General features: G+C 42.9%; 1 protein-coding gene across 2 annotated transcripts in view; it reads left to right on the top strand.

Moving 5' to 3' along the window:
* The window catches only part of CFAP221 (cilia and flagella associated protein 221), a 122,629-nt gene extending 96,562 nt beyond the window's left edge, over positions 1-26,067 (top strand). The window contains exons 20-24 of one of the 2 annotated variants that reach the window (XM_040228966.1): positions 6,773-6,931; positions 8,316-8,407; positions 15,904-15,996; positions 20,994-21,089; positions 25,780-26,067. In XM_040228966.1, the coding sequence (XP_040084900.1) occupies positions 6,773-6,931; positions 8,316-8,407; positions 15,904-15,996; positions 20,994-21,089; positions 25,780-25,888 (549 nt within the window). In that variant the 3' untranslated portion in view covers positions 25,889-26,067. The remainder of the gene's footprint in view (positions 1-6,772; positions 6,932-8,315; positions 8,408-15,903; positions 15,997-20,993; positions 21,090-25,779) is intronic. The other variant, XM_040228967.1, reaches the window with a different exon arrangement.
* Positions 26,068-27,858: the final 1,791 nt, after the last annotated feature.

Below are 27,858 nucleotides of genomic sequence, written 5' to 3'. Positions count from 1 at the left end.
TATTTCCACCATTCTATCTTCCACATCACTTATCCTATCTTCTACCTCAGTTATTCTACTGTTGGTCCCCTCCAGAGTGCTATTGATCTCAGTTATTATATTATTCATTATTGATTGACTCTTTTTTATTTCTTCTAGGTCCTTGTTAAACTTTTCTTGCATCTTCTGAATCCTTGTCTCCAGACTATTTATCTGTAACTCCATTTTGTTTTCAAGATTTTAGATCATTTTTACTATCATTATTCTGAATTCTATTTCAGGTAGACTCCCTATCTCCTCCTCTTTTGTTTGGTTTGGTGGGCTTTTATCATATTCGTTTACCTGATGAATATTTCTCTGCCTTTTCATCTTATTTAGCTTGCTGTGTTTGGGGTGGTCTTTCTGTATGCTGGAAGTTTGTGGTTCCTCCTTATTGTGGAGGTTCTTCCCTGTGGGTGGGATTGGACAAGCGGTTTGTCAAGGTTTCCTGGTTAGGGAAGCTTGCATCGGTGTTCTGGTGGGTGGAGCTGGATCTCTTCTCTCTGGAGTGCAATGAAGTGTCCAGTAGTGAGTTTTGAGGTGTCTCTGGGTTTGGTGTGGCTTTTGGCTGCCTGTATTTTTGTGCTCAGGGTTATGTTCCTGCATTGTTGGAGAATTAGCTTGGTATGTCTTGCTCTGAAACTTGTTGGCTCTTGGGTGGAGCTTGGTTTCAGTGTAGGTATGGAGGCTTTTGGATGAGCTCTTGTTGATTAATGTTCCCTGGAGCCTGACTCCCTTTTTAATACCGAATTAAGTCCAAGCTCCTGACAATGTGAGGCTGAGCCGATTCTCCCCACTCCACTGCATGTGTCCCAGCCAGCCTGTGTGTTCCCCCATTACCTGCCCTCAGGGGCATCCCCCTTCCCCCTTATACTTGTAGATACATAAATAGTTGGAATGACTGAAGTGACTGAAGTGGCATGCAAACCCTAAGTATAATGAGCAAAGCATTATGGTGGAGTGTTGGAGTGATGTCTGTGCATTGTCTCCAGGGGCAGAGGAGGCATCCAGGGCAGCGTGGACTCCATGTGCCGACAGCACAGGTTTCATAAAGGCACATCATTAAAGCAAAATAATAGGCCATTATGAACTCTGACTGAAAGTCAGACAGGAAATCTGAGGAGGTTCTACGTAAGTGCAGAATCATCGATAAAATGTCACCATAGTTGCCCTGATTATGGTCTGTTTTGTAAGAACACACACACACATGCAGAATGAAGAAGGACCTTAGATACTGCTGAGAAAGTCTCCCCTGGGAGAATCTGTGTCTCTGATGGGGCAGAGGTGCTGGTGGTCACACCAAGGGCAGATGGGATGCAAACCTGCCTGGTTCCTGACTGTTGGCCTCAGTGCTCCTCTCGCAACTCTGCTGCTTTCCTCCAAAGAGTTGTGATACCTGTGTTTTGGCCACTGAGGGGCATGTTCCAGTAGTCTTTTGGCAGGATGGAGGGGCAGTTCCTCAAAGAGGAACTCAGAGGTATAACCAGTAATGCTGAAGAAGCTGGAGTTGAATGGTCCTATGAAGACCTACAAGACCTTCTAGAACTAACACCAAAAAAAGACATCCCTTTCATCCTAGAGGGTAGGAATGCCAAAGTAGGAAATCAAGAGATACCTGGAGTAACAGGAGAGTTTGGCCTTGGAGTACAAAATGAAGCAGAGCAAAGGCTAATAGAGTTTTGCCAAGAGAACGCACTGGTCATACAAACACCCTCTTCCAACAACACAACAGAAGATTCTACACATGGGCATCACCAAATGGTCAATACCAAAATCATATTGATTTTATTCTTTGCAGCTGAAGATGGAAAAGCTCTATACAGTCAGAAAAAAGAAGACCAGGAGCTGACTGTGGCTCAGATCATAAATTCCTTATTGCAAAATTCAGACTTAGAATGAAGAAAGTAGGGAAAACCACTAGACCATTCAGATATGACCTAAATAAAATCTCTTATGATTATACAGTGGAAGTGACAGATAGATTCAAGGGATTAGATTTTATAGACAGAGTGCCTGAAGAACTATGGATGGAGGTTCATGACATTCTACAGGAGGCAATGATCAAGAACATCCCCAAGAAAAAGAAACGCAAAAAGACAAAATGGTTGTCTGAGGAGGCCTTAAAAATAGCTGTGAAAAGAAGAAAAGCTAAAGGCAAAGGAGGAAAGGAAAGATATACCCATTTGAATGCAGAGTTCCAAAGAATAGAAAGGAGAGATAAGAAAGCCTTCCTCAGTGATCAATGCAAAGAAATAGAGGAAAACAATAGAATGGGAAAGACTAGAGATCTCATCAAGAAAATCAGAGATACCAAGGGAACATTTCATGCAAAGATATGTACAAGAAAGGGCAGAAACAGTATGAACCTAACAGAAGCAGAAGATAATAAAAAGAGGTGGCAAGAATACACAGAAGAACTATACAAAAAAGATCTTCATGACCCAGATAATCACGATGGTGTGATCACTCACCTAGAGCCAGACATCTTGGAATGCAAACTCAAATGGGCCTTAGAAAGTATCACTACAAACAAAGCTAGTGGAGATGATGGAATTCCAGCTGAGCTATTTCAAATCCTAAAAGATGATTCTGTTGAAGTGCTGCAGTCAATATGCCAACGAATTTGGAAAACCCAGTGGTGGCCATAGGACTCAAAAAGATCAGTTTTCATTCCAATCCCAAAGAAAGGCAATGACAAAGAATCTTAAAACTACCACACATTTGTGCTTATCTCACATGCTTTGAGCAAAGTAATGCTCAAAATTCTCCAAGCCAGGCTTCAGCAATACGTGAACCGTGAACTTCCAGATGTTCAAGCTGGAATTAGAAAAGGCAGAGGAACCAGAGATCAAATTGCCAACATCTGTTGGATCATCAAAAAAGCAAGAGAGTTCCAGAAAAACATCTATTTCTGCTTTATTGACTATGCCAGAGCCTTTGACTGTGTGGATCACAACAAACTATGTAAAATTCTTAAAGAGATGGGAACATCAGACCATCTTACATGCATCCTGAGAAATCTGTATGCAGGTCAAGAAGCAGCAGTTAGAACCAGGCATGGAACAATAGACTGGAAAATCAGGAAAGGAGTACATCAAAGCTGCATGTCACCCAGGTTATTTAACTTATATGCAGAGTACATCATGCGAAATGTTGGGCTGAATGAAGCACAAGCTGGAATCAAGATTGTAGGGAGAAATATCAATAGCCTCAGGTATGCAGATAATTCCACCCTTATGGCAGAGAGCAAAGAAGAACTAAAGAACCTCTTGATGAAAGTGAAAGAGGACCGTGAAAAAGTTGGCTTAAAACTCAGCATTCAGAAAACTAAGATCATGGCATCTGGTCCCATCACTTCATGGCAAGTAGATGGGGAAACAGTGGAAACAGTGACAGACTATTTTCTTTGGCTCCAAAATCACTGCAGATGATGACTGCAGCCATGAAATTAAAAGACACTTGCTCCTTGGAAGAAAAGCTATGACCAATCTATAGAGCATATTAAAAAGCAGAGACATTACTTTGCTGACAAAGGTCTGTCTAGTTAAAGCTATGGTTTATCCAGTAGTCATGTATGAATGTGAGAGTTGGACTATAAAGAAAGCTGAGTGCTGAAGAATTGCTACTTTTGAGCTGTGGTGTTGGGGAAGACTCTTGAAAGTCCCTTGGACAGCAAGGAGATCCAACCAGTCCATCCTAAAGGAAATCAGTCCTGAATATTCGTTAGAAGGACTGATGCTAAAGCTGAAACTCCAATACTTTGGCTACCTCATGCGAAGAACTGACTCATTGGGAAAGACCCTGATACTGGGAAAGATTGAAGGCAGGAGGAAAAGGGGACAACAGAGGATGAGATGGTTGGATGGCATCACCAACTGAATGAACATGAGTCTGAGTAAGCTCTGGGAGTTGGTGATGGACAGGGAAGCCTGGCATGCTGCGGTCCATGGGGTCACAAAGAGTAGGACACAACTGAGAGACTGAACTGAACTGAACATCATAGGACATTTAGCTCAGTGATTTCCAGACTTCATTTGGCACCAGAACCCTCTCATCGGCTGAAGTTCTACATAGAAAGGCTGGGCTGGCAGTAGGAGAGGGACTTTCCTGAGAAGGGTATCCCAGCAAAACCCCAGGATTTCCATGGTAAGGTTTGGACACCACTCTCTTGTCCCCCAGACTCACCCACTACCACCTCCCTCACCACTCTGCAAGTGAGAAAGAGACCAGTTTTGCAGACATAACATATATCAACATATACCAAGTTCTATACTTTAAGTGTATGCAGTTTATTGTATATCAATTATACCTCAGTATGGCTATAAAAGAAAGAGTTTGGAAACCCTAAGAAACAAACATAAAAGGCAATGTTGTTGTTCAGTCGCTCAGTCGTGTCCGATTTTGCGACCCCATGGACTGCAGCACACCAGGCTTCCCTGTCCTTCTCCATCTCCTGAAGTTTGCTCAAACTCATATCCATTAAGTTGATGATGTCATCCAACCATCTCATCCTCTGTTGCCCACTTCCCCTCCTGTCTTCAGTCTTTCTCAGCATCAGGATCTTTTCCAGTGAATTGGCTCTTCACATCAGGTGGCCAAAGTATTGGAGCTTCAGCTTCAGCATCAGTCCTTCCAATGAACATTCAGAGTTTATTTCCTTTAGGACTTACTGGTTTGATCTCCTTGTTGTCCAAGAGACTCTCAAGAGTCTTCTCCAGTACCACAATTCGAAACCATTAATTCTTTGGTGCTCAACCTTCCTTTATCGTCTAACTCTCACATCCGTACACAACTACTGGAGAAACCATAGCTTTGACTGGATGGACCTTTGTCAGCAATAAATAGTGGTTATAACAAGGAAAGCTCTACAGTAAGTCTTAGGATGATATCTGTGCATTATCTACAGGGGCCAGAGGAGGCATCCAGGACAGGATGTACTCCATGTGCCGACAGTACAGGTTTCATAAAGGCACATCATTAAAGCAAAATAGAAAGCCATTATAAACTCTAAGGGGGAGAGTCAGTCAACTAAAAGTGGATATGTGTTCCAAATAGGATGCCAACTAATATTTGGCATGATTTTTAAGACTTGATGGAAAATTTAAAAATATTAATAGAGTCCATCTGGCTTTGATATTAGAACTTCCCTCTCACTGACCCAGAGGTCATGATAGTGAACCTTCACCCAAAAGCTATAATCCAAGCCTGTGCTTGGCCTGGCAGAGAAACATAATGACACAGTTATGACAAAATAAATGCGATTTACTATTGGGTTGGCCAAAAAGTTCGTCCCATCTCTGGAGTGATTGTGCACAGAGTGCCTAAGTGGTGCCAGCTGGGCCGCTTGCTTTGTCTCCTAACCTTGGCTGCTCCCATTATGTCCTTGCACCCAGGTGTACTTAAGGGAACCTGCACAGGAATAGGAAACATCCCCCATCTCCCCATCCCCACTGTTTTCCTCTGCATCCTCGACCTTCCTGGCTTTCTCTCGCCAGGGCCCCCATCTTTCACCTTGTTTGTTTCCGGCCCTGCAGTCGCTATCTGGGTCAGATTTGGGAGCCAGTGTTTGCATTTGCCCCTGTCTCAGCCCCCACCCCATATGGCACATTGAAGAACAGGAAAAGAGCTGCTCTGGACACATGGGTATCTCCTGCCTCTTCCCTCAGCTGCAGAGCTCATTGAGACATGGTTGCTGGGGCCCTGCTGACTCCCTCAGGGGGCATCATCGCCTCCCTGCCCTCCTGCTGCCTTTACAGCCATGAGTTCAGGCAAGAGCCCACTTGCTCAGCATCTTTCTCCTTGGCCCTGGCTGTAGGTCAGCCTCCCTGAACTAACAGAGGACTGTCTTCCCAGCATTTGTGGCTGGAACATATTCATCACATCCACCACAACCAAGTTCCGCTGTCACACCTCCCTGGCCTGGCTGCATCATCTTTAAGTTGTGGGGGACGTTTATATCTTGACAGTGAGATTGGGTTTCCGTCAGTCATATGGAGATTTGTGTGTGTGTTTAAAAAAAATTACTCAGACTAAAAGAACAGAATCTCAGTGGTTCTTAAACATGTGAATTAACCATGAGGGAGCTGAAAGCTATGTTGTTTGGGACAAAAGCAGGGTTTTTATTGGATAAGCCCCAGAAGGAACATTAAAAGGCTCCATGTTTTTGTATATTTTGATATAGTTGCTCTGTACCTCCATTAGTCCCACTGGAAAATTAGTAAAAAACAGGATCTCCCTTAAACCCAGATACTACATCCAAATGGAGCCTTCCTGAATTAAAGACATCACCAAAACAATGTTAAATGTTGATGTTTCCTGATGTATCAAATGCCACCCTCTCCTTTATCTTCTCTTTAAACTAGTTTTAAAACTGTTTTTCCTTCCCGAAACCAGAAGCTCATTTGCTTTTTAAAACCAGTTTGCTTATTTACAGTTAGGACTGATCAAATTTAGAAACAAATACTTTAAGCTGTGGTTTCATTTGTGCTGGTTTCCACGGGAGCCTAGTAAATCCATGTGATATGTGATGAAGTTCTTCAGCCAGCAAAGTGACATCTGTGAGTGACCCTGACCACAGCCCATCTGAAACCACCTCTACTCTCCTGCTTCTCTTTCCCAGACAAGCTGACGCGGAGTCAGAGTGTCCGTACTGGGGGGAGCCATGGGGAACCTCAGCTGATGTCTGTCCTGTGCCTGAGGTGAAAGCTGGTCAGCAAAAGAGACTCCTTTCTTTTTCTCTCTCCCTCTTCTGCAGAATCCCAGCCCGGGACTGTTTGCTGTGAAGCACCCTCTGACTTACGTGGAAACCTTGATCGATTACCACCTGTGCTCCCACCCCAAGTACAAGTTCACCAAGGAGTGCCACTGCGGCTCCAGCATCCCGCTCACCCAGAAGCAATTTCTCCATCACACGGTAAAGCTGTCCCAGGCTCAGCAGCAGAACTGGCCCTGGGCTGCAGGGACCAGGGGGTGGGGGACAAGGAAATGAGGGGTCACAGCTGGAACTGGGAATAAGAGAGTTTGTAGCCACAGCTGCAGAACAAGGATAGTAACCATGGCCCAGGGGCATTGGCATGCCCCAGCCCTCTAGCAGCGCAGGTGGATTCACCACATGAGCCCTGTCTGCCTGTGCCCACTTCCCAGGCTTCACGTTGCCCCCTTTCAACATTCTTATTCTCTTTTCCTTTGAAGGCTATGCCTAATATTCACTTTATTCCCACTGTGACCATGTACGAGAAGTCACATGGTCACAATCCTGGGGTCTGACACTCTCTTTCTTTGGTCCCTAACAAGGAGAGAAAGATCAGAAGGGACAAGGTGGTGATGTGACAAACACACAGTGAGAAAGAGGCTCCCCAGAGTCCCTTCTTCCCTGGATAAGCAGCCTGACCTCAGTTTCCAGCAACGTCTCCTGCGGGTGACCCTCAGCCCTTCCACACTCAACAAAACCCCACCTTAGGTCAGCATCTTGGCCCTACTCCTGCCAGCCCCACTTCACACCTCTTCCCACATCACTTTCCTGCCTCTTGGGTGTACAGTTCAAGCAATGACCCATGTGGTCCTCACTCCCTTCTCCTTCATCACCCCCGAGTCCAGCCACCCTGGGTCCCACCAGTCTGCCTTACACACCACGTGACTCCCTCTCTTCCCCCTGGGTGCCAGCACCCCACCACTACCACCTCCCACCCACCCCACAGAAGCCTTCCTTCCATTCAAGTCGTATCCAGTCCTCCACTTTGGAAGCCCTCCATGGTCCCCGCTACCCATGGGAGCAGCTCCAAGCTCATGAGCTTGGCCCACGAGACCCTTCACAACCAGCCTGCCTTCCTGGCCACATTTTCTGTCAACCCCCATCAAGCGCCCTGCATTCAGTGACCCCTGATCACACACCCCCTTGGCATCTCCGTGCAGGTGCACAAGCTCACCGCCCCCCCATCCCCACTGCCTGGAAGAGCCTTTGATGAACTGACCCATGCTCTCTAAATGTTGCATTAGCATCACATTCACAGTAATCGAAACAGATCGAGAGGCCTGACCTGCCCCTCCACACCAGGACCCTTGCTTCTCTGCCTCATAAGTCAGGGCACAAACCTCTCCTCCCTCTTGCTTTAATTCCTGCTGCTTCATTCAATACTATTTGCTCGAACGGTTGTCTTTTTTAGCCTCAGAAAAATTCTATTAAGCTTAAATGTTAAATTTTGCAGTTCAACTTTTAAGACTGAAAATTAGCCAGCTGAGTGAAACTGAAGTGCTTCCAGGACTTTACCCATGGTCCCCCTGTTCTGGCTCTATTGCAGGACATAATACCTGGAGTAATGACCTGGAAGAGGTTCCAGAGCCTGGTGTTCTCATCCCTGCCCGAAACTTCTAAGACAGAGGTATTGCCGAGGTAAGCCCAGCTCACGTTGCCTCAGAGGGGCATGTGTGCCCCTCAGATTACAGAGACTGTGACCCTCAAAGTTGTCTGCCAGTAAAATACCAAATCATATTTTTGGTGCATGAGGGAAGTTTGGTAGTCAGAGGGATATGATGATGTGTAACTGATTTTCATCTCTTTATCTTTAGATAAACTTTATTCTTTTTAAACTTTTATTGACATCTAGTTGATTTACAATGTTATGTTAGTTTCAGATTTACAGCCAAATGACTCAGATATGCGTATATAGGTATGTGTATCTATATAGATATATATAGGTAAATTGTTTTTTTACATTATTTTCCATTATTGATTAATACAAGATACTGAGTATAGTTCCCTGTGCTACATAGAAGGTCCTTGTTGGTTATTTATTTTATATATAGTAGTGTGTATATGTTAATCCTAATCTTCTAATTTATCCCTACCCCCTACTTTTCTCCTTTGGTAACCATAAGTTTGTTTTCTATGTCTATGAGTCTATTTTTGTTTTATAAATAATTTCATTTATATCATTTTTAGATTTCACATACAAGTAATATCATATGATATTTGTCTTGCACTTAGTATGATCATCTCAAGGTCCATTCATGTTGCTGCAGATGGCATTATTTCATTCTTTTTTATGGCTGAGTAATATTCCATGGTATATATCTACAATATCTTCTTTATCCATTTCTCTGTTGATGGACACTTAGGTGGCTGCCATGTCTTGGCTATTGTAAACAGTGCTACTATGAGCTTTGAAGTATGTATATCTTTTCTAGTTGTGTTTTTCTCTAGATATATGCCCAGGAGTGGGATTCTAGGATCATATCATAGCTCTTGAGATAAACTTTTAAAAAATTAATGTCACAGGGCTTCCCTGATATTCCAGGGATTAGGAATCCTCCAGCCAGTGCAGGGACACAGGTGTGACCCCTGATCTGGGACGACTGCATTTACAATGTTATGTTGAAGGACAGCTGAATCCACATGCTGCAGCTACGGAGCCTGAACCCTGGAGCCCGTGCTCTGTCCACAACAAGAGAAACCACTGCAGTGAAAAGCCCATGCACTGCAACTGGAAAATAACCCCCACTCGCCACAGCCAGAGAAAGCCCACATGCAGCAAGACCTGGCACAGCCAGAAACAAATAAGTAATAAATAAATAGATAATTGCGGTTTTTTAGAAAAAAAATTAATGTCATGGTGGATCGTTGACCATACTTCAATAAAAGTAGACAACCAGTCCACATAATTCAACTGAAATAATCATGGTTCATTTTCAGCGTTTTAGAATTGCCATGATTAGCTGTCTACACCCTCCATATCCACACCAAAGGATTCAGGTCTCTCCATGCTCCAGCCTGGCCATCCACCAGGAGGCCCCACAGCTGTCATCAGAGACAGAGCAGGTAGATGAGAATAGTGTTAGACCAAAGAAGGAGGAAATTTAGAGTAAGCACATTCTTGCTAATTTGCTTAACTAGCACCTCTTCAAAGCCCTAAGATCAAACAACTAGCTGATGCCTTTTCCTTCAGATGCAGCCTGGTCAGTGACCTGCTCCTGAGACCTGGAATTTACTTATTTGGTCCATTGTCCTTACAAACATAGTGAAATGAGTTGCTGGTGAGCACGCATGACTAGTATCCCAACACGATGACCATCACAGTGACATATCGCTCAAATCCTTTGATCTGGAGTGAGGCCCACCCCAAGGGGGCAAAACCCCACCATGGCCCCAAGAGTAGTCAGCTCTGCCTGGGCCTAAGCACTGCCACCAACCAGGGTCAGTGGGTACTTATACCCTGACTTCTGCCAGTGTGTCCTGGTTCCTCGCCATCATCAGAGTTCCCCTAGGTCCTCAGGAGCCGTGTGACCTTGGCCACACTCTCTGGTCAGCTCTTTGGGCCAAGTCCTCTCATCCAGAACCCAGGCAGATCAGACCTGCTCAGCCTTGACATTTTCGTTTTAGTAGAAGTAGGAAGAGACTTCCCTGTTGGTCCAGTGGTTAAGAATCTGCCTTCCAGTGCAGGGGACATGGGTTTGATCCCTGGTCTGGGAGCTTGGATCCCACCTGCCACAGGGCAACTATGCTGGTGACCAGGCAACTATGCCAGTGACGGGGCAACTATGCCGGTGCGCTGCAACTCTTGAGCCCATGCCCCACAAGTGGAGGGTCTGTGCACCACAAGGAAAGATCCCCCATGATACAACTAAGACGCAACACAGCCAAATAACAAATATTTTTTTTAAGTAGGAAAGCTCACCCCAATGTGCACCAACCCCATATGCACTGTCACCCACATACCCCCAGGGATTCAAGAAGGCAATTGAAATCCAGTTTGTAACCCTGGAACCCTTACCTTTACTTGTTCCTCCACTGCCAGCAGAAAAGCTCTTCCTGAATTAATCGAAATCCAGGCTTTTCCACGTGCTGTTCCTTTTGGATCATTTTTTTCAGTGTGTCTCTACCGCCCTCCTTTGCCTGGAGATGAGCATGAGAGCAAGCAGAGGGTGTGGGCCATGGCAGGGGCTCAGAAATGTTACTTCCTTTTCTGTGAATTCATATTACTGAACCAAACTTGGGTCCGCTCACCCGTGCACAGCAAAGCCAGTCTACTGACACAAGGTTGTGATGGAAGTGAAAGTTGCTCAGTTGTGTCCCCATGGACTGTAGCCCGCCAGGCTCCTCTGTCTATGGGATTCTCCAGGCAAGAATATTGGAGTGGGTTGCCATTCCCTTCTCCAGGGAATCTTCCCAACCCAGGGATCGAACCCAGGTCTCCTGCATTACAGGTGGATTCTTTACTATCTACGCCACCAGGGAAGCCCCAAGAAAGTGTTTATTGCAGGCACCAAGCAAGGAGAACAAGGCAGCTAAAGCTCAAAAAGCCCAACTCCCCTTGGCTTTCGGGAAGCATTTTTAAAGCCCAGGTGAGGGAGGGGGATTGCAGGGTGTGTGATCAGCTCACCATACACAGATCTCTGATTAGGTGATTGTGAGGTTACAGGATGATGTCATGTTGTCAGTTCTCAGGTTACCGTAGGTCTGGGGGCTCAGTGGTCATGGTCATCAAATAGTTAACTTCTTGCATTTGGTGGGGGTTTGGCATCTGTAACTCAGGAATGTGCATCAGATACTGTTATCTGGGCGTTTCTGAGTGGAGCTATAGCAGAGGACCTAGAGAGGGGTCTGTAGCTCACCACTAGCCAGTCAGAAGAAAGTCACACACTCTGCAGCCCTCACCCCTAATTTTGCCTTTAAAAACTTCCCCCTGAAAACCTTCGGGCAGTTCTGAAGGTTTGGGCACAAGCCACCCCCTTCTCCTTACTGGATCCTGCAGTAGACCTTCCTCTGCTTCAGACTCTGGCATTTTGGGTTGCTTGGCCTCACTGTGCATTGGGTACATGAACTTGTGTTTGGTAACATTAGCATATTTCTAAGACCTGAAATCTCCAGAACCTAGGGCTGGAGGGAACAGCCTTACAGAGAGAAGGACACTCTGGTGTCTGAGAGACCCGATAACCCTGTCACCCACTCTGCGTCCTTGGGCGAGTCACCCATCCCTGAAGCCCTTGAGCAATGATTTCCTTGTCTGTGGAATGGGGACCTGAAGGAGTCCCTAGGGAGCACTCATCAGGACTCACATGGTGCCTCCAGCACTGTCCTTAATAACTCTTCCCACTCCTGCCGTCCCCCACTCACTAAACCTTGCAGTCACTGCTGCCACCAGATGGCAGTGACCCTCCATCATCTGGACTCAGATCTTCATTTTGCTGAGGAGTGAAGGCACTTCAGAACAGACCCCAGTCATCAGGGAACCAAGCACAGCTGCGTGTGGCACCCTCCCCTAGACAGAACATGTAAAGTGAGAGATGGTGGGGAGTGCAGAGGGCCAGGGTCCACCTGCTGTCAGCAAGCACGGGTCTCAAGAATTAAGACAAAAACATCCTGGTTTCTTTTTTTTTTCCCCCAAAGCTGTGTCCTTGGAAAAATCTCCTGAGGCTATTGTTTCAAAAGGCACTCAGAGTGCAGTTACTTTGGGCTTGAATTAACCATGAATTAAACATGAATTCCACATGAATTAAAGAAAACTCTCCAGCTAGGAGTTGTTACCTCCAGCTTCTGTTCCTGAGTGCTCTGTTGGGCCAATTTGTTTCAAAATAAAGCATAATTGCATGACAGATTATAAAATCAAGAGAGGATTCTTTATTTCTTCATCATGTATTTCCATGATGTAAGACTCTAGGTCATGTTTTTGTTTCTAAAAGAGTTACAGAATAATAATGGCATTCCTTTTTAACTTCCCACAGACCCACTAATGATACTTCAACTTGCAGTCATTTTGGTTGAATAGATTACCTGTTTCTTAACTGGTATTTCCCCTGTATTTTTGCTGACGAGAGTTATCTGTTTTTTGTTAAACCATGCAATGTTATTTAATGTTTATTTATTCCAAGTCATATTTTTGCATTCATAATAATCAAAACAGTTCACTTGGGTTCTTTGCTCCTTAATAAATTCAGAGAGAATTTATTGAGTCTCTGTGACTCCCATGAAATCTGAGTCAGCTTCAATGAAGAAATTACCTATTAATAATCCAGCGGTGCCAGACTTTGGGATTTCATAGATGGGTGAAGTGTCCAGAAGAATCTTAGGAACTGACTCAGGGTTGTCGGAGTTTTACTTTTCCAAGAAACGGATGAAACAAAACAAAGCAAAATATAACACCCAAACACCATCCACTGTCACCACCCTTTCAATTCCAGAGGAACCCATTAACGCATAGAAAAGTAAGAATTTAAAAAGTAGATGAATTTGGTCTCATGAAAAACCTTTAGTTGTTGCTATTCTGTCTTCCAGACCAGCCTGGCCTTGTAAGGGTGGTCCAGGCTCCCACCTTCTTCCACCCCTTCCTCAGCTACATACACTTGGAGATCTCAGTGGGACTGTCCATTAGAACCTGCATTCTTTGTCATAAAGTCAGTAAATAAGGTTAATCTCTGGGTAGTGGAGGCCAGGTCCCTTTTGGTGAGGAATGGTATTAGAGACCAAAATCTGGGTTCCTGGTGCACACATTGCCCCTGGGGGTGGAGGGGGTTGTTTCCTGGCCTCCTCAGCAGACAATCCAGAGTGTGGGGAAGTGCATGTATATACATATACTTTCACACATATGTACATAGCCATATAAAAATGTATGACCACATACATCTATACACATATGCATATATACATGTACACATACACACACTTGTACACACCTCTCCCCATTTTGGAAATCATGAATCTATGCTGGTGCTTATAATCCCAGCCCACACTCATGGAGTTGCTTAGTTATCTGTCTCTTCTTCCTCTTTGAGAACCCTGGCTTCCTAAGACATTTACTCACTCAGTTTTATAGAATGTTAAAAATAGTTTCAGAATGACTTCACCTATAATCACTTTAATAAACAAGCATGGTAAATAGAGCTCAAGATTTATTTGCAGTCTTCTCCTACCCCCATTCTATCCAGGATGTGGATATATAGTCAAATACTATATTTATGAGTTATTTGGATTACTCCTTTTCTCTTTTTTTTAAGTATTTTTTTTATTGAAGTATAATTGATTGACAAAGTTTTAGGTGTACAGCAAAGTGATATAACCATATATATATATATATATATGTATATATATGTGTTATTTTCCAGATTCTTTTTTCTATTATAGGTTATTACAGGATATTGAATATAAGTCCTTCCTTTTCTTCTTTGTTTTTTCTTTCTTTCCCTTCCTCTTTCTCTCTTTTTTCCCCTCCACTGTGCTTATGGAATTCATAAGAAGTTTTATGTGTTTCAGTTTGCTTTCAGTTTAGGGGCATTTCCTCCCTTTCCTTAGAGAAGGAAATGGCAACCCACTCCAGTATTCTTGCCTGGAGAATTCCATGGACAGAGGAGCCTGGCAGGCTACAGCCCCTGGGGTCACAAAGAGTCAGACACAGCTGAGCAACTATCACTCACTCACTCCTCCCTTTCATATTGATTTAATTTTATTTTTTGAATATGTAGAACATTAACACACTAACAAATTCAAAGTTACACGAAAAGTCAAACTCAGACACGTGTCACTCCATCCCCCTCCCTTCTGCCCTTGTTGGTAGCCGCTCAGTCTTCCAACACCATTCCTGTGTTTCCCTTCACAGTGCTAAACAGAATAGATGTATTTTTCATGTTCCCCTCTTCCTTACTCAAAAAGTGGCGCACTGGATAAGCTCTTCTGTATTTTGCTGTTTTCACTTATAACATCCCCTGAAAATCACTCCATATTAGTTGATAAAGATCCTCCTCACTCTTTGTTACAGCTGTAGAAACCATGGGCCGTAGTTCCATTCAACCAAGCCCTATGCTTGGTGGGCCAGGCACATTTTTGCTTGTTAAACAAGAAGAAACTTATCTCCAAGACATATGTGCACACACCAAGGGGGCTTCAATTAATCCCCTTGGTGTCCCATCCTGCCACCTGCAGAGTTGGTAAGAAGGTCAGTTTCCTGCCATGGGTCATTTTTTACTCTTTTTTTATGAGACAGCATTCCTCCCAGCTTTTCAAAGCTTATTCCAGAAAATTATTAAAAATGTATATCCATTTGTGACTTTTTCTGTATTCCCTTTGCTGTTGTGTGTTCAGTTTTTATTCCTCTAATAGTATTTGAGAGGTGTGTGAGAAGGAGTTGAGACCAAAAAAAGGAAAAAATTTTAAAGGTGTTTATTCCACCAACTTGAAACAAAAATATACCGTCAACTTTAAAATTAACAAACTGTTTTTTCCTCCCCATCTCAGTGCTTTTAATGTCCTCAATACCCAGCAATTTTTATGTAAAACTCTAAAATTATTATACCAAACAGTATATAAGGAGGTGGGGAGGAGGTCTGAACTTGAATAAACAACTAAGGAAGAGTATAAATATGGGAAAAAATATTAAAAGAAAAAGTAAACTATCTAGCTGCCCCACCCCATCTCTACCCCCAGGAAGTAAAGTTTAGATACTACACATTTGAAAATTCTTTTTCTAAGCTCTCGGAAATATCTTATTTAGCACCATTCTCTTGGATTTGACCGGTACCCATCACAGCCTGCAATGCAGGAGACCCAGGTTCAATCTCTGGGTCAGGAAGATCCCTTGGAGTAGAAAATGGCAACCCACTCCAGTATTCTTGCCTGGAGAATTCCATGGACAGAGGAGCCTGGCAGGCTACAGGCCATGGGGTCACAAAGAGTAGGACTCGACTGAGCGACTAATACTTTCACTTTTTACTTTCATCACCACCACCCACCCCCCGCCTTTACCTCTAGGGAGACATGGGTGGGTTTCCAGGGGTGAAGAGGACAGGATGGTAGCATAAAATACCAAAGGTAAGATAAACGTGCTTTAAGAAGATTGTATAAAGACCCTGAGACTACTAATGTGGTCACATATCCTCGGCTGCTCTGTGATTTTTCCACAGCTGTGATTCCTTCAACTTAGTCATGCTGCCTGTTGACGTCCCTGCCGTTCTTGACGCCTTGCCAGAAGAAGACAGGATAGAGACAGTCGAACGGTACTTTTTCACCTGTGGTCTCACTGTCGTCTATGTTCCAGAAACATGCCAGGTGCTCTGAGAGATTTCCAAGGAGCACACAGCGCCTGAGCTTGCAGCCCCGCCAAGACACGGCTGACACCCAGCCACAACCTCAGCAGATAAGATGCTGGATTCGTGGTGGAGAATAATAGTCTCAGTTCTCAAACTGGCTGACCTTTCAGTGCTGCACGTGCTCAGGGAGGGGCGAGCAGAGTGGGTGCTTAGTGGGCTTCCAAGGCTGCAGAATCGTATCACTTGGGTTAGTATTCAGAGGGCAGGTAGGATTGGAGGGGCAAAAGAAATATAACCCCCACCCCAAACAAATAAAATATTTTTAAAAGAAAAGTCAAAAACAAAAATTTTAAGAAAAGGGAAAAAAGAAAACCTAGGACCCCCCAAAGTAAATAAAAAACAAACAAAAAAAATTAAGGAAAAAGAAAAATAGCCTCCAAACAAAGACACTTAAATTTGATTTTACTGATGAGCATCCAACATCCAGTGAGAATGTGTCCTTGAATCTGCTGTGGCCACGCCCACTTTGGCTCTTCCCAGGTGGCACTAGGGATAAAGAACACGTCTGCCAATGCAGGAAACTTAAGAGACGTGGGTTTGATCCCTGGGTCGGGATGATCCCCTGGAGAAGGAAATGGCAACCCACTCCAGTATTCTTACCTGAGGAATTCCATGGACAGAGGAACCTGGCAGGCTACAATTCATGAGGTTGCAAGGGTCAGAAACAACTGAAGCAACTTAGCACAGCACACCACTTTAATATTTCTTCCTGTAAATAACCAGTGAGTGAAGTACTAAATATTGGTTATTGTGAGACCTGCCCACAAGCAGTGGTACTTGGCAATACTTGGACGTCTGAAGCTTAGAACCCAGGTCTGAACAGGGAAGTTGAGTGTCTGCTACTCGAACCCCAGAGCATGAGGGCATTTCCTGAGGATGCTGCAGCCAGGTGGGTGGCTGGGGTGATACACGGTTACTTGACGTTCAGTTTGGGGAGGCAGGTGAGGAGGTGCTCTGCAGCACTTCCTCATTCAGCACTGATGTTCAGACTCATGAGTCAATTTCCTCACTAATGTGCAGACTCATGAGTCAGTTTCCTCATTTTTGAAATGAGAATAGTAGTACCTACTTCACAGGGGTTGTCAATTAAGAAAGATGAGGAGGAGGAGGGTAGTTGTAACAGTAACATTTACAGAGCATTAAATGTGAAGTCAGGCCCAGTGCTTGGCAAGAGTTTCATTCACTCCCAACAATGAGGTCTTCTTATTTTCCATACTTTGGAGATGAGGAAAATGCTAACGGGAAGCAGTCTTGTAAATCACCAGCATCGAGATTGGCACAGAGCTTGGCACAGAGCAGCTGCTTAGCGAAGATTAGGTGATCGGAGTGACTTTGTGCAGTTTTCAAGGGTGTTTTCCCAAACAGAATATGGCTCTGCCCACCTCTGTTTATGTTTCGCTGCTAGGAGAGGGTTCCTGTTTGTAATTCTAGATTTTGAAGCCTCTGTTGATCTTGGAGGCATTTCTCTTTGAGTGTAGCAGAGACAGCCACTCAAAATAATCGTCTCCTCTTCTACAGAAATAGAATTGTTGAAACTGGAGGTTCAATGTCACCTGAGTTAGGTATCCATGTGACTCGGCCTTTACCAAGAGGTCAGGAGAAGACGTGAGATGTCCTCCTGAGGGCAGGACCAGGATGGAGTGGGTTTACCTCCTGCAGACTCTCTTCCTGCTTCCTGGAGCTGGTACTCACACTTGCAGTGACCCAGCTATAACTGTTATGCAACCAAGTGCCCGGCCAGGGGGTCCACAAACAGCCAAATCTGGCCTACCACCCATTTTTGCAAAACACTCGTTTTATTGAAACACAGCCACACTCATTCATTTGAATGTTTTCCATGACTCCTGTCATGCTGCAACAGTGTGTGTGAGTGCTAAGTCGCTTCAGTCGTGTCTGACTCTTTGTGACCCCATGGACTCCTCTGTCCGTGGGATTCTCCAGGCAAGAATACTGGGCTGGGGTGCCATGCTCTCCTCCAGGGGATTTTCCTGACCCAGGGATCAAATCAGTGTCTCTTATGGCTCCTGCATTGGCAGATGGATTATATATCACTAGTGCCACCTGGGAAGCTAATTATAAAGAGACCCACTGAAGCCTTTACTTGAAAAGTTTCCTGACCCCTGCTGTAAGGGGTAGCAGACCTCAAGATAAAAATAACCTCAATCCCTGTAATTTCTTCTCTCACCTGTAGATTATTTAGAAGCATATTGTTTTCTTTTTAAAGCAGTTGTGGATTTTTTGGTTGTTTTCTTTGCTATTGATTTCTAATTGAATTCCATTGTGGTCATAGAACATTCTCAGGATGGTTTCAACCTTTTGAAATATTCATGCTTTCCTTATGGTCCAAGATACGGTCAATATTGGTAAATGTTGCATGTATACCTGCAAACAATATGCATTCTGTAGCCCCATTTTTCCTTTTCTTGGGGATGGTTTTGATCACCTCCTCCTGTACAATGTTATGAACTTACATCCATAGTTCTTCAGGCTGTCTACCAGATCTAATCCTTTGAATCTATTCATCACCTCCACTGTATAATCAAAGGGATTTGATTGAGGTCTTACCTGAAGGGTCTAGTGGTTCTCCCTACTTTCTTCACTTTAAGCCTGAATTTTGCAATAAGGAGCTCATGATCTGAGTCTCACAGTCAGCTCCAGGTCTAGTTTTTACTGACCGTATAGAGCTTCAGCATCTTCCACTGCAAAGAATGTAATCAGTCTGATTTCAGTATTGACCATGTGCAGTCATCTCTTGTGTTACTGGAAAAGGGTATTTGCCATGACTGGCTGAGGAAAGAAGAAAAGGGAGAGGCAGGGGAGAAAGGGAAAGATTACTCAACTGAACGCAGAGTCCCAGAGAGTATCAAGGAAAGAGAAGAGGGCCTTCTTAATGGACAGTGCACAGAAATAGAGGAAAGCAATAGAATGACAAAGACTAGCGATCTCTTCAAGAAAACTGGAGATATCAGGGAATACTTCATGCAAGGACGGGCACAATAAAGTACAGAAACGTTAAGGACCTAACAAAAGCAGAAGAGATTAAGAAGAACTATACAAAAAAGTCTTAAAGACCCAGATAACCACAATGGTGTGGTCACTCACCTAGGACCAGACATCCTGGAGTGTGAAGTCAAGCGGGCTTTAGAAAGCATTATTACGAACAAAGCTAGTGAAGGTGATGGAATTCCAGCTGAGTTATTTAAAATCCTAAAAGATGATGCTGTTAATGTATTGCACCCAGTATTCCAGCAAATTTGGAAAACTCAGCAGTGGCCACAGGGCTTGAAAAGGTCAGTTTTCATTCCAATCTCAAAGACAGGCAATGGCAAAGAATGTTCAAACTACCAGACAATTGTGCTCATTTCACACACTAGCAAGGTTATGCTCAAAATCCTTCAAGCTAGTGTTCAACAGCAGAACTGAAAACTTACAGATGTACAAGCTGGGTTTAGAAACAGCAGAGAAACCAGAGATCAAATTGCCAACATTCATTGGAGAAAGCAAGGGAATTCCAGGAAAACACCTGCTTCATTGACTATGCTAAAGCCTTTGACTTTGTGCACCATGGCAGACTGTGGAAAATTCTTAGAGATGGGAATACTAGACCACCTTCCCTGTCTCCTGAGAAACCTGTATGTGGGTCAAGAAACAGCAATTAGAACCGGACATGAAACAACTGGTTCAAAATTGGGAAAGGAGTATGACAAGGCTGTATATTGTCACCCTGCTTATTTAACTCCTATGCAGAGAACATTATGCAAAATGCCAGGCTGGATAAATCACAAGCTGGAATCGAGATTACCAGGAGAAATATCAACAACCTCAGATATGCAGATGATACCACTCTAATAGCAGAAAGTGAAGAGGAATAAAAGAGCCTCTTGATGAGGGTGAAAGAGGAGAAGGAAAAAGTCTGGTTTGAAACTCAGTATTAAAAAAATTAAGATCATGGCATCTGATCCCATCACTTCATGGTAAATAGAAAGGGAAAAACTGGAAGCAGTGACAGGTTTTATTTTCTTGAGCTCCAAAATCACTGTGGACGGTGACTGTAACTGTGAAATTAAAAGACGCTTGCTTCTTGGAAGGAAAGCTATGACAAACCTAGACTGTGTATTGAAAAGCAGAGACAGCACTTTGCCAACAAAGGTCTGTATAGTCAAAGCTGTGGTTTTTCCCAGTAGTCATGTATGGCTGTGAGAGTTGGACCATAAAGAAGGCTGAGCACCAAAGAATTGATGCTTTTGAACGGTGGTGCTAGAGAAGACTCTTCAGAGTTCCTTGGACAGCAAGGAAATCAGACCAGTCAGTCCTAAAGAAAAGCAACCCTGAATATCCATTGGAAGGACTGATGCTGAAGCTGAAGCTCCAATACTTTGGCCACCTGATGCAAAGAGCCAACTCATCGGAAAAGACACTGATGCTGGGAAAGATTGAAGACAGGAGAAGAAGGGGGTGACAGAGGATGAGATGGTTGGATGGCATTGTCAACTCAATGGATATGAGTTTGAGCAAACTCCAGGAGATAGTGAAGGTCAGGGAAGCCTGTTCAGCTGCAGTCCATGGGGTCACAAAGAGTCGGACATGACTTGGCCACTGAACAACAACATCAGGAGATAGTGGAGGACAGAGGAACCTAGTGTGCTACAGTCCATGAGGTCGCAAAGCATCAGACATGACTTAGCCACTGAACAACAACAACTATAGCAACAAACCCCATTTTTAAGCTGCTTGTTATTCTCTGGTTATAAAGAACCATTCCTGCTGTTGTTGGTTGATAGAAAGCTATTTATCAGTCTTATACTTTCTTTAACATAGATCCAAGAAGTATAGATGTGAGTAATGTTGAAGGAATCATGTAACTCTTAAACGATTGCAGTACTTTTCTATTTTGTTCCTTTCAGTGAGCTCTGTGAACAGAGTATGGACATTATGCTGACCCCAGAAATGATCAAAGCGGAATTCCCAATGCTGGACTACAGGGACACCAAGAAGGAGAAGTAAGTGGATGCCTTATGACTTAGGAAGAGGTAGCCCAGGATAAAATTTGTCCTACACAACATACAGAACTGTTTGAATCTAAAAATGTCCAAAGAGACACATTTCCAGTGCTTTAGGGGTTTAGACATGTATCCTATTTACTACCCATGCCACCTCCAGCCTCGTTGCCTATCTTCAGTCGCTGGGCCTCAGTCTCCCCATTCATAACATGCAGAAAACATCCAGACGGCTGTGAGGATTCCATGAGATGCTGGTGTGAGGACACCTCTCTGGGTGCTTGCTCTGCACATGTGAACCCTTTCCTGCGTCTCTGCATCAGGGACAGCTAGCTAGGCAGACATTACCATCATCCTTCAGAACTTGGTTTTGAAGAATACTTTGGTAAAGGACATAACCACTAGAGTTCATATGGTTTATAAGTTTGAAATTCCAGTTATCCTTTTAGAATTATTTAAGTCTTTTTAAATTATTAAAATGTTAGCAAATATAGAAAAATATAAAGAATGAAATAAAAAAAAAACAATAATCCTACCACCCAGGGGCAGTATCTTGTACATTTTGGTATGTGGTCTTCCAAGTATTAATACTTTAATTATTTAAATAACACACAAACACCTACTGTATTTTGTTAAACTGTATATACAATCATCCCACGGTATCCATGGGGGATTGGTTCCAGGACACCTCCTAGCCTGGGTACTAAAATCTGTGGATGCTTGAGTCCCTTATGTAAAATGGCATAGAATTTGCATATAACCTATGCACATCCTCCTATACTTTGAATCATCTCTGCATTACTTATAATACCTCATCCAGTGTAAATGATTTTTAAATAATTTTCAGCATGCAGCAAATTCAAGTTTTGCTTTTTGGAACTTTCTCATATTTTTTTCCACCTGGGGGTTGGTTGAGTCTGAAAATGCTGGACCTATGGACACAAAGGGCCAACTGTATGTGTTTATGTGAATTCTATCATATTGTTCATATTGTTTTATCTTCTAGACTTTCATTTAGCATATTGTTATCATATGTTTGTAAATATAGATACCCACCTTTATATCTTACTGGTAGATATACCATCATGTGCTAGCCGATCTTTCTACTGATGATCACGTCAACTCTTCAGTATTTTGCTCTTGCCAATGGGGCTTCAGCAAATTTCCTTGTGCCATAATTCCTTGCAAACTTATCAAACTGTCTCCTTAGGATAAACTTTGAAACATAAACACTAAATCCATGTTCTTTTTAAGGTTTTAATACATAGTGCTTTGTGCCATCCAGGAAAATATCAACAAACGTCCTACCAGCAGAGGTCAGGATGCCCACAATCAAATGCCCTGAACAACGTGGAATATTATCAGACGTTTTTTTCTTCTTTTCCAATATGATAGGTTTTTAATGACCACATTATTGTTTTAATTTTAACTTCTTCGTTTATGAGTGATGGTAAAAATTTTCCTACCCTTATCAAATATTTTTCTTCTTTTATGGGGGCTTTTTTGCCTCTATTGCAGAATGTCTTTATCTTATTTTTATTTATAAGAGTGCCTCATATATTAAGGATAATTACCCTTCCTTGTGTATGCTGTAAATTTTTTTGTTTGTCTTCTTTGTTCAGGGTGTTTGGAGGAGGCCCTGCTTTTTCAGAAAGGAATGCCCACATATCTTAGAGGAGCAAGGGGTTCCTCTGGTTCATTTGTAATAGTAACAAAAACCTATAGCAAACCAGCACTTCTCAGAAAGTAGATTAGCAGCTTTTAAAACAAAATTTAGGGAAAAAAATTTTAATAGAATTTCAGTGAGCATCTGTTTTAATCAGCTATTTAGCAACAAAATATGTTATACTACGTAGTACGTCTGACGCCTCAACAAAGAGATGCACTTTGCATTTTGTTTCAAGTTTCAAACATATGGCTAAGAGTTTTAAATATAACCTTTTTTTTTCAATTTGAAAAATTGCCCCTAGACTTAGAACAGTTTGACCCGTGAGCAGGGTAATATCCAATACCTCATTGTTTACTTGCTGTTTCACATGGTTTTTTCACCATTTTGACTACAGAAAGTCATATCAAATGCCATTTGATTATCAAATGAATATTAAATGAAATAGAACTTATTACTTCATATATCTTCACCCAAAGGAAAAAATTCTCTTTTCTTTTTTAATGTATTTCAGCTACTTTACCAAAAAAAACAAAAAACAGAAAAAACAACAATAACTCTAAGCATTTTCTGCACACCAGGTTATTTTTTTTCAAAATACAGATACATTTCACACATTTTCAATAAATAGATCCATGGCATTTTGAATTCACCTATTTTGCAGTTTAAATTATTTTTGTACATTTTTCATGTGCCAAAATTATCAATATAATTATCAGTTTATTGGCTGTATAGTATTCCAATGATATCTCACAGATGATTTTTTTCAAAATTTTATTGGAGTATAGTTGATTTACAATGTTGTATTAGTTTAAGTGTACAGCACAGTGATGTGTGTATATGTATATACACATGAAATATGGGGAAGGAAATGGCAGCCCACCCCAGTATTTTTACCTGGAAAATCCCATGAACAGAGAAGCCTGGTGGGCTACAGGTCATGGGGTCCAAAGAGTCAGATACAACTTATCAACTAAACCACTATGTGTGTGTGTGCTAAGTCACTCCAGTCATGTCCAACTCTGTGGGACCCTATGGCCTGGAGCCCACCAGGATCCTCTGTCCATGGGATTCTCACATACATGTGTGTGTATCTTTTTTTTTCAGATTCTTTTCCCTTATAGGTTATTACAAGATATTGAGTAGGGTTCCTTGTGCTGTACAGCAGGGATTCAGTTCTGAAATTCTCTCCATGTATACCAAGCATGACCTGATGCTCAGTTCTGTCTTTTCAGTCCTTACTTGTGCTTTTTTTCGCCTCCTTCAGCTTCAGCTGGATGCAGACAGAGTGTCAGACAGACACACATGAGAGCTTGGTCAGACAGGGATAGAAATAAAAAACACATCAGTGATACTTAATGTCCCCATGAAGACTGCTGTCAATTTGGTTTCTGGCAAATACTTATTTTCATGGAAGAATCATCTGCTCTTTCTTGAAGGCTGTAATCAACCCAAGAGCTTCCTTGATGGTGATCTCACCCTCTCAAGACCTACTAAGGAGAATTATATTGCAAAATATCCAAGAAACTGTGTGAGTGACTTTAGTTGCTGACACATTATTCAGCTCCCCTTAGATTATCACAATATCACTCAGCCATTAATATATTTAAGGGTGACATGAACTATATATTCTTAGACTGATTTCATAAAGTGGTACCAATTAATTTTTTAATTATATGCATTAGGGAAGTTTTAATTTTTTCATTTTGAGATACTCCTTTTTCAAAACTTTCAGGCATTTGCCAAAACTTTAGGAAGTTTCACTCTCCTTAGGAAATATTTCACAAGCCCTTAATTTTATTTTTTTGAAGTATAGTTGATTTACAATGTTGTGTTAATTTCTGCTGTACAGCAAAGTGATTCAGTTATACATATATTCTTTTTCATATTCTTTTCTATTATGGTTTATCACAGGACATTGAGTATAGTTCCCTGTGCTCTACAGTAGGACCTTGTTTGTCCATTCTCTACATAAAGTTTGCATCTGCTAACCCCAAATTCCCAGTCCATCCCCCCCCACTCCCTCCCCCTTGGCAACCACAGATCTGTTCTCTATGTCTGTGAGTCTGTTTCTATTTTGTAAATAAGTTCATTTGTATTAATTTTTTGTGTTCCACATGTGAGTGATATCACATGTTATTTGTCTTTATCTCCTGACTTACTTCACTTAGAATAATAGTCTCAAGGTCCATCCATGTTGCTGCAAATGGCATTATTTCATACTTTTTTATGGCTGAGTAATGTTCCAGTGTGTGTATGCACCACATCTTCTTTATCCATTCCTCTGTTCATGGACACTTAGGTGGCTTCCATGCCTTCGCTATTGTCAATAGTGCTTCTGTGAACACAGAGGAGAAGCACTTAATTTTGTCTTGAATTCTTCTAACTGGACAGATCATATAGCTGAGCTCACCATCCTTAGACATCTGTGCTTTCAACCAAATACACTAATCCTGTCCTCCCAGGATTATTTGGAAAGTTCTACCCTTCACCATGCCAGCAACATCCAGGCTCCACATCAGCCACTCCTCAACCCAGGTGCAGAACCCTCCTTCTTGAGTCCCACCTTCCGGAGCCATTGTCAAAGTCAGAGATACTGTGTGTCCACTTTACTCATAAAGAATCAGCTCCTGCCCACTGAGCATTTAGCAGCCATCATGCCAGGACGTCCATGCATAAGTTCTCATTTCCCTTTGCAGTAATCCTCAGAGATGGGAATTCCCACCATGTGTACCTCTGGAAACAGAGGCTGAGAGTTTAGGTCACTTGGCTCTGCTGAGAACCTAATGCAACTGAGACTGGAAATCAGATTTGAATCACTTCCAGCCAGGTGTTTTCACTGGTAACTAAATGATCACTAAGTATGGTTTATATTGTGTTTGTGTATAAACAGCTCCTCCCATCTTCATGAGGCATCACCAGTGACACTGGGCCCAGAAGCAGGGTGGTGGTGGGTGAACTGAATGTTTTAAGAGGTGCCCTGATGTGTCCTCATCGGGTTTGTGTTTTATATATATATATATTTAGAGAGGTGAAAGACCAAGCACAGCCAACGGAGAAGGCAGGACAGAAGGTGCTTGAGGAGATGAAGAACCTGCGGAGCAAAGCGCTCAGCTCCTACCTGATCCTCGAATGAAAACCACCAGGAGATCAGTGCCTCTCACTTCCTTTCTGCAGGTCACCATGGTCCTCTGTGTCTGCTTATGTTCCGGCCATTTGGGGAATTAAAGTTTTAGAGAAAAAGACTGAAATATAGATGATGTACGTATTTTAAACTTATAGTTTTTTCTTTCTAAAAATAAAATGTCATTAGTACGATGGCAGTGTTTGGAGCTTCTTGCTGCAAGATTTAGTGTGGGCACAAAGGCTTCCGAGTGCTGAGAGGCTGGGAGCCCTTTGGAGGGGCCAGAGGCCGGAAGAGTTGGGGAGGGGTTGCTCCCCCGCCAGCTGCCACAGCCACTGACCACCTCTGACTCTGACTTTGGGAACTGCTCCCAGAAAGAGCAGTGCTGGTGAGAACACCGGCTCCTAAGCATCCATGCAGCAGCAGACGCAGGCGCGGAGGCTAGAGATGGAGGGGACACTCTGGGGCAGCTAGAACTTGCTGACTTGCCTGGAGGAATGATAACACCTCTATGAGGACTCTCAGAAGCAGCGGGGTGGCAGGGCTTTGCCTTGGGGTTAGGAGTCCTGGTTAATAGTAAAAAGCAGGCCTTTTGACTGTGTGTCTTAACATGACTCCATTCTCATGCATGAGCTGGCTGCAGGTCAGAATCACATGGAGAGCTTCATAAAAACCAGCTGAATCACTGCTGTATTTAAAATAGGTAACCAACAAGATTCTACTAGGCAGTACAGGGAACTCTGCTCAATATTCTATAATAACCTATATGGAAAAAGAATTTGAAAAAGAATAGATACATGTACATGTATAACTGAATCACTTTGCTGTGCACCTGAAACTAACACAACATTGTTAATCAATTATACTCCAATAAAAAAGCTGAATCAGGTTGTCTGGGGTAGGACCCAGGCAGTAATAATCTTTAAAGCTCTCCAGGGGGACCTAATGTGCAGCCAGGAGTGAGAACCACTGGCCTCCAAGATAAAGTCTAAATTCCTCTTCCAGGGGCTCCAAGCCCTCGCTTCTCTGGGTTCTGCTTCTAGCTTTCCTCTGCCCCTACTCTCGGCTTTCTCTATAGGGTGGTGGGGATTGCTGGCTTGGGTGGCTGTCTGGTTGTGGGTGGATGCTGGTCCTCCTCTTACTAACCACGTGGCTCCCTTAACATCTCTGAACTTGTAAGACTGGGCTCCAGTGCTCACTGCCGGCAGGGCTGTGAGAATGACTTTAGGAAACTTGAATAAGGGTACCTATTATTAAACAGTAGTTGAAAAATCTGAACTCCTGCAACTTGCAGGGCAAGACTGAAGCAACAGTAATTTAATTTTTTTTTTCATTTTGAAATAATCTTAGACTTAAGGAAAACTTGCAAAACTAGAACAGTGAGCTCACATATATAGTACCCAGCTTCCCCTGATGTTGACATCTACTGTGGGACAATCATCAAAAACAGGAAATTAAAACTGGCTGGGGACTTCCCTGGCAGTCAGTGGTTAAGACTGTACTACCACTGCAAGGGGTGCGAGTTCAATTCCTGCTCAAGGAGCTAACACCACATATGCCTCGTGGCCAAAAAATAAATAAAAGAAAATTTCTTGAACTGAATTTAAAAAATGAAATACAACATATCAACTTTTAAAAATTTAAAAAAAAAAAAAAAAACCTGGCTCAGCGTTGTTGACACTGTGTCTCACCTGTGACAGCCCTTCTGTAGTCCCTGAGCGGCAAGTTTCCCAGCAAGCCCGGTACCAGGACCCTGCCTCACAACAGCCCTTCCTTTCCTTAAAGAAGTTTGAGGATGTCTGTGTTTTACCACCAAAGAGATGAATCAGATCACAGGATTCGGCCAAGGCATCTTCTCCAACAGCGGGGTCTTCAGCAAAAGTTTCTTTTCAGATACTCTTTTTGCAGGAAGTTTGTTAAAGCTGTTGTGAAAAGACTTGAGAGGAAGCAAGACATGGGAAAGAGCCTAGAGACTGACAGAC

Source organism: Oryx dammah, unplaced genomic scaffold (assembly GCF_014754425.2).
Source record: "Oryx dammah isolate SB20612 unplaced genomic scaffold, SCBI_Odam_1.1 HiC_scaffold_27, whole genome shotgun sequence".
Lineage (NCBI taxonomy): Eukaryota > Metazoa > Chordata > Mammalia > Artiodactyla > Bovidae > Oryx > Oryx dammah.
The sequence above is the reverse complement of the archived record's forward strand: the minus strand, read 5'-3'. Positions and strand labels throughout refer to the sequence as shown.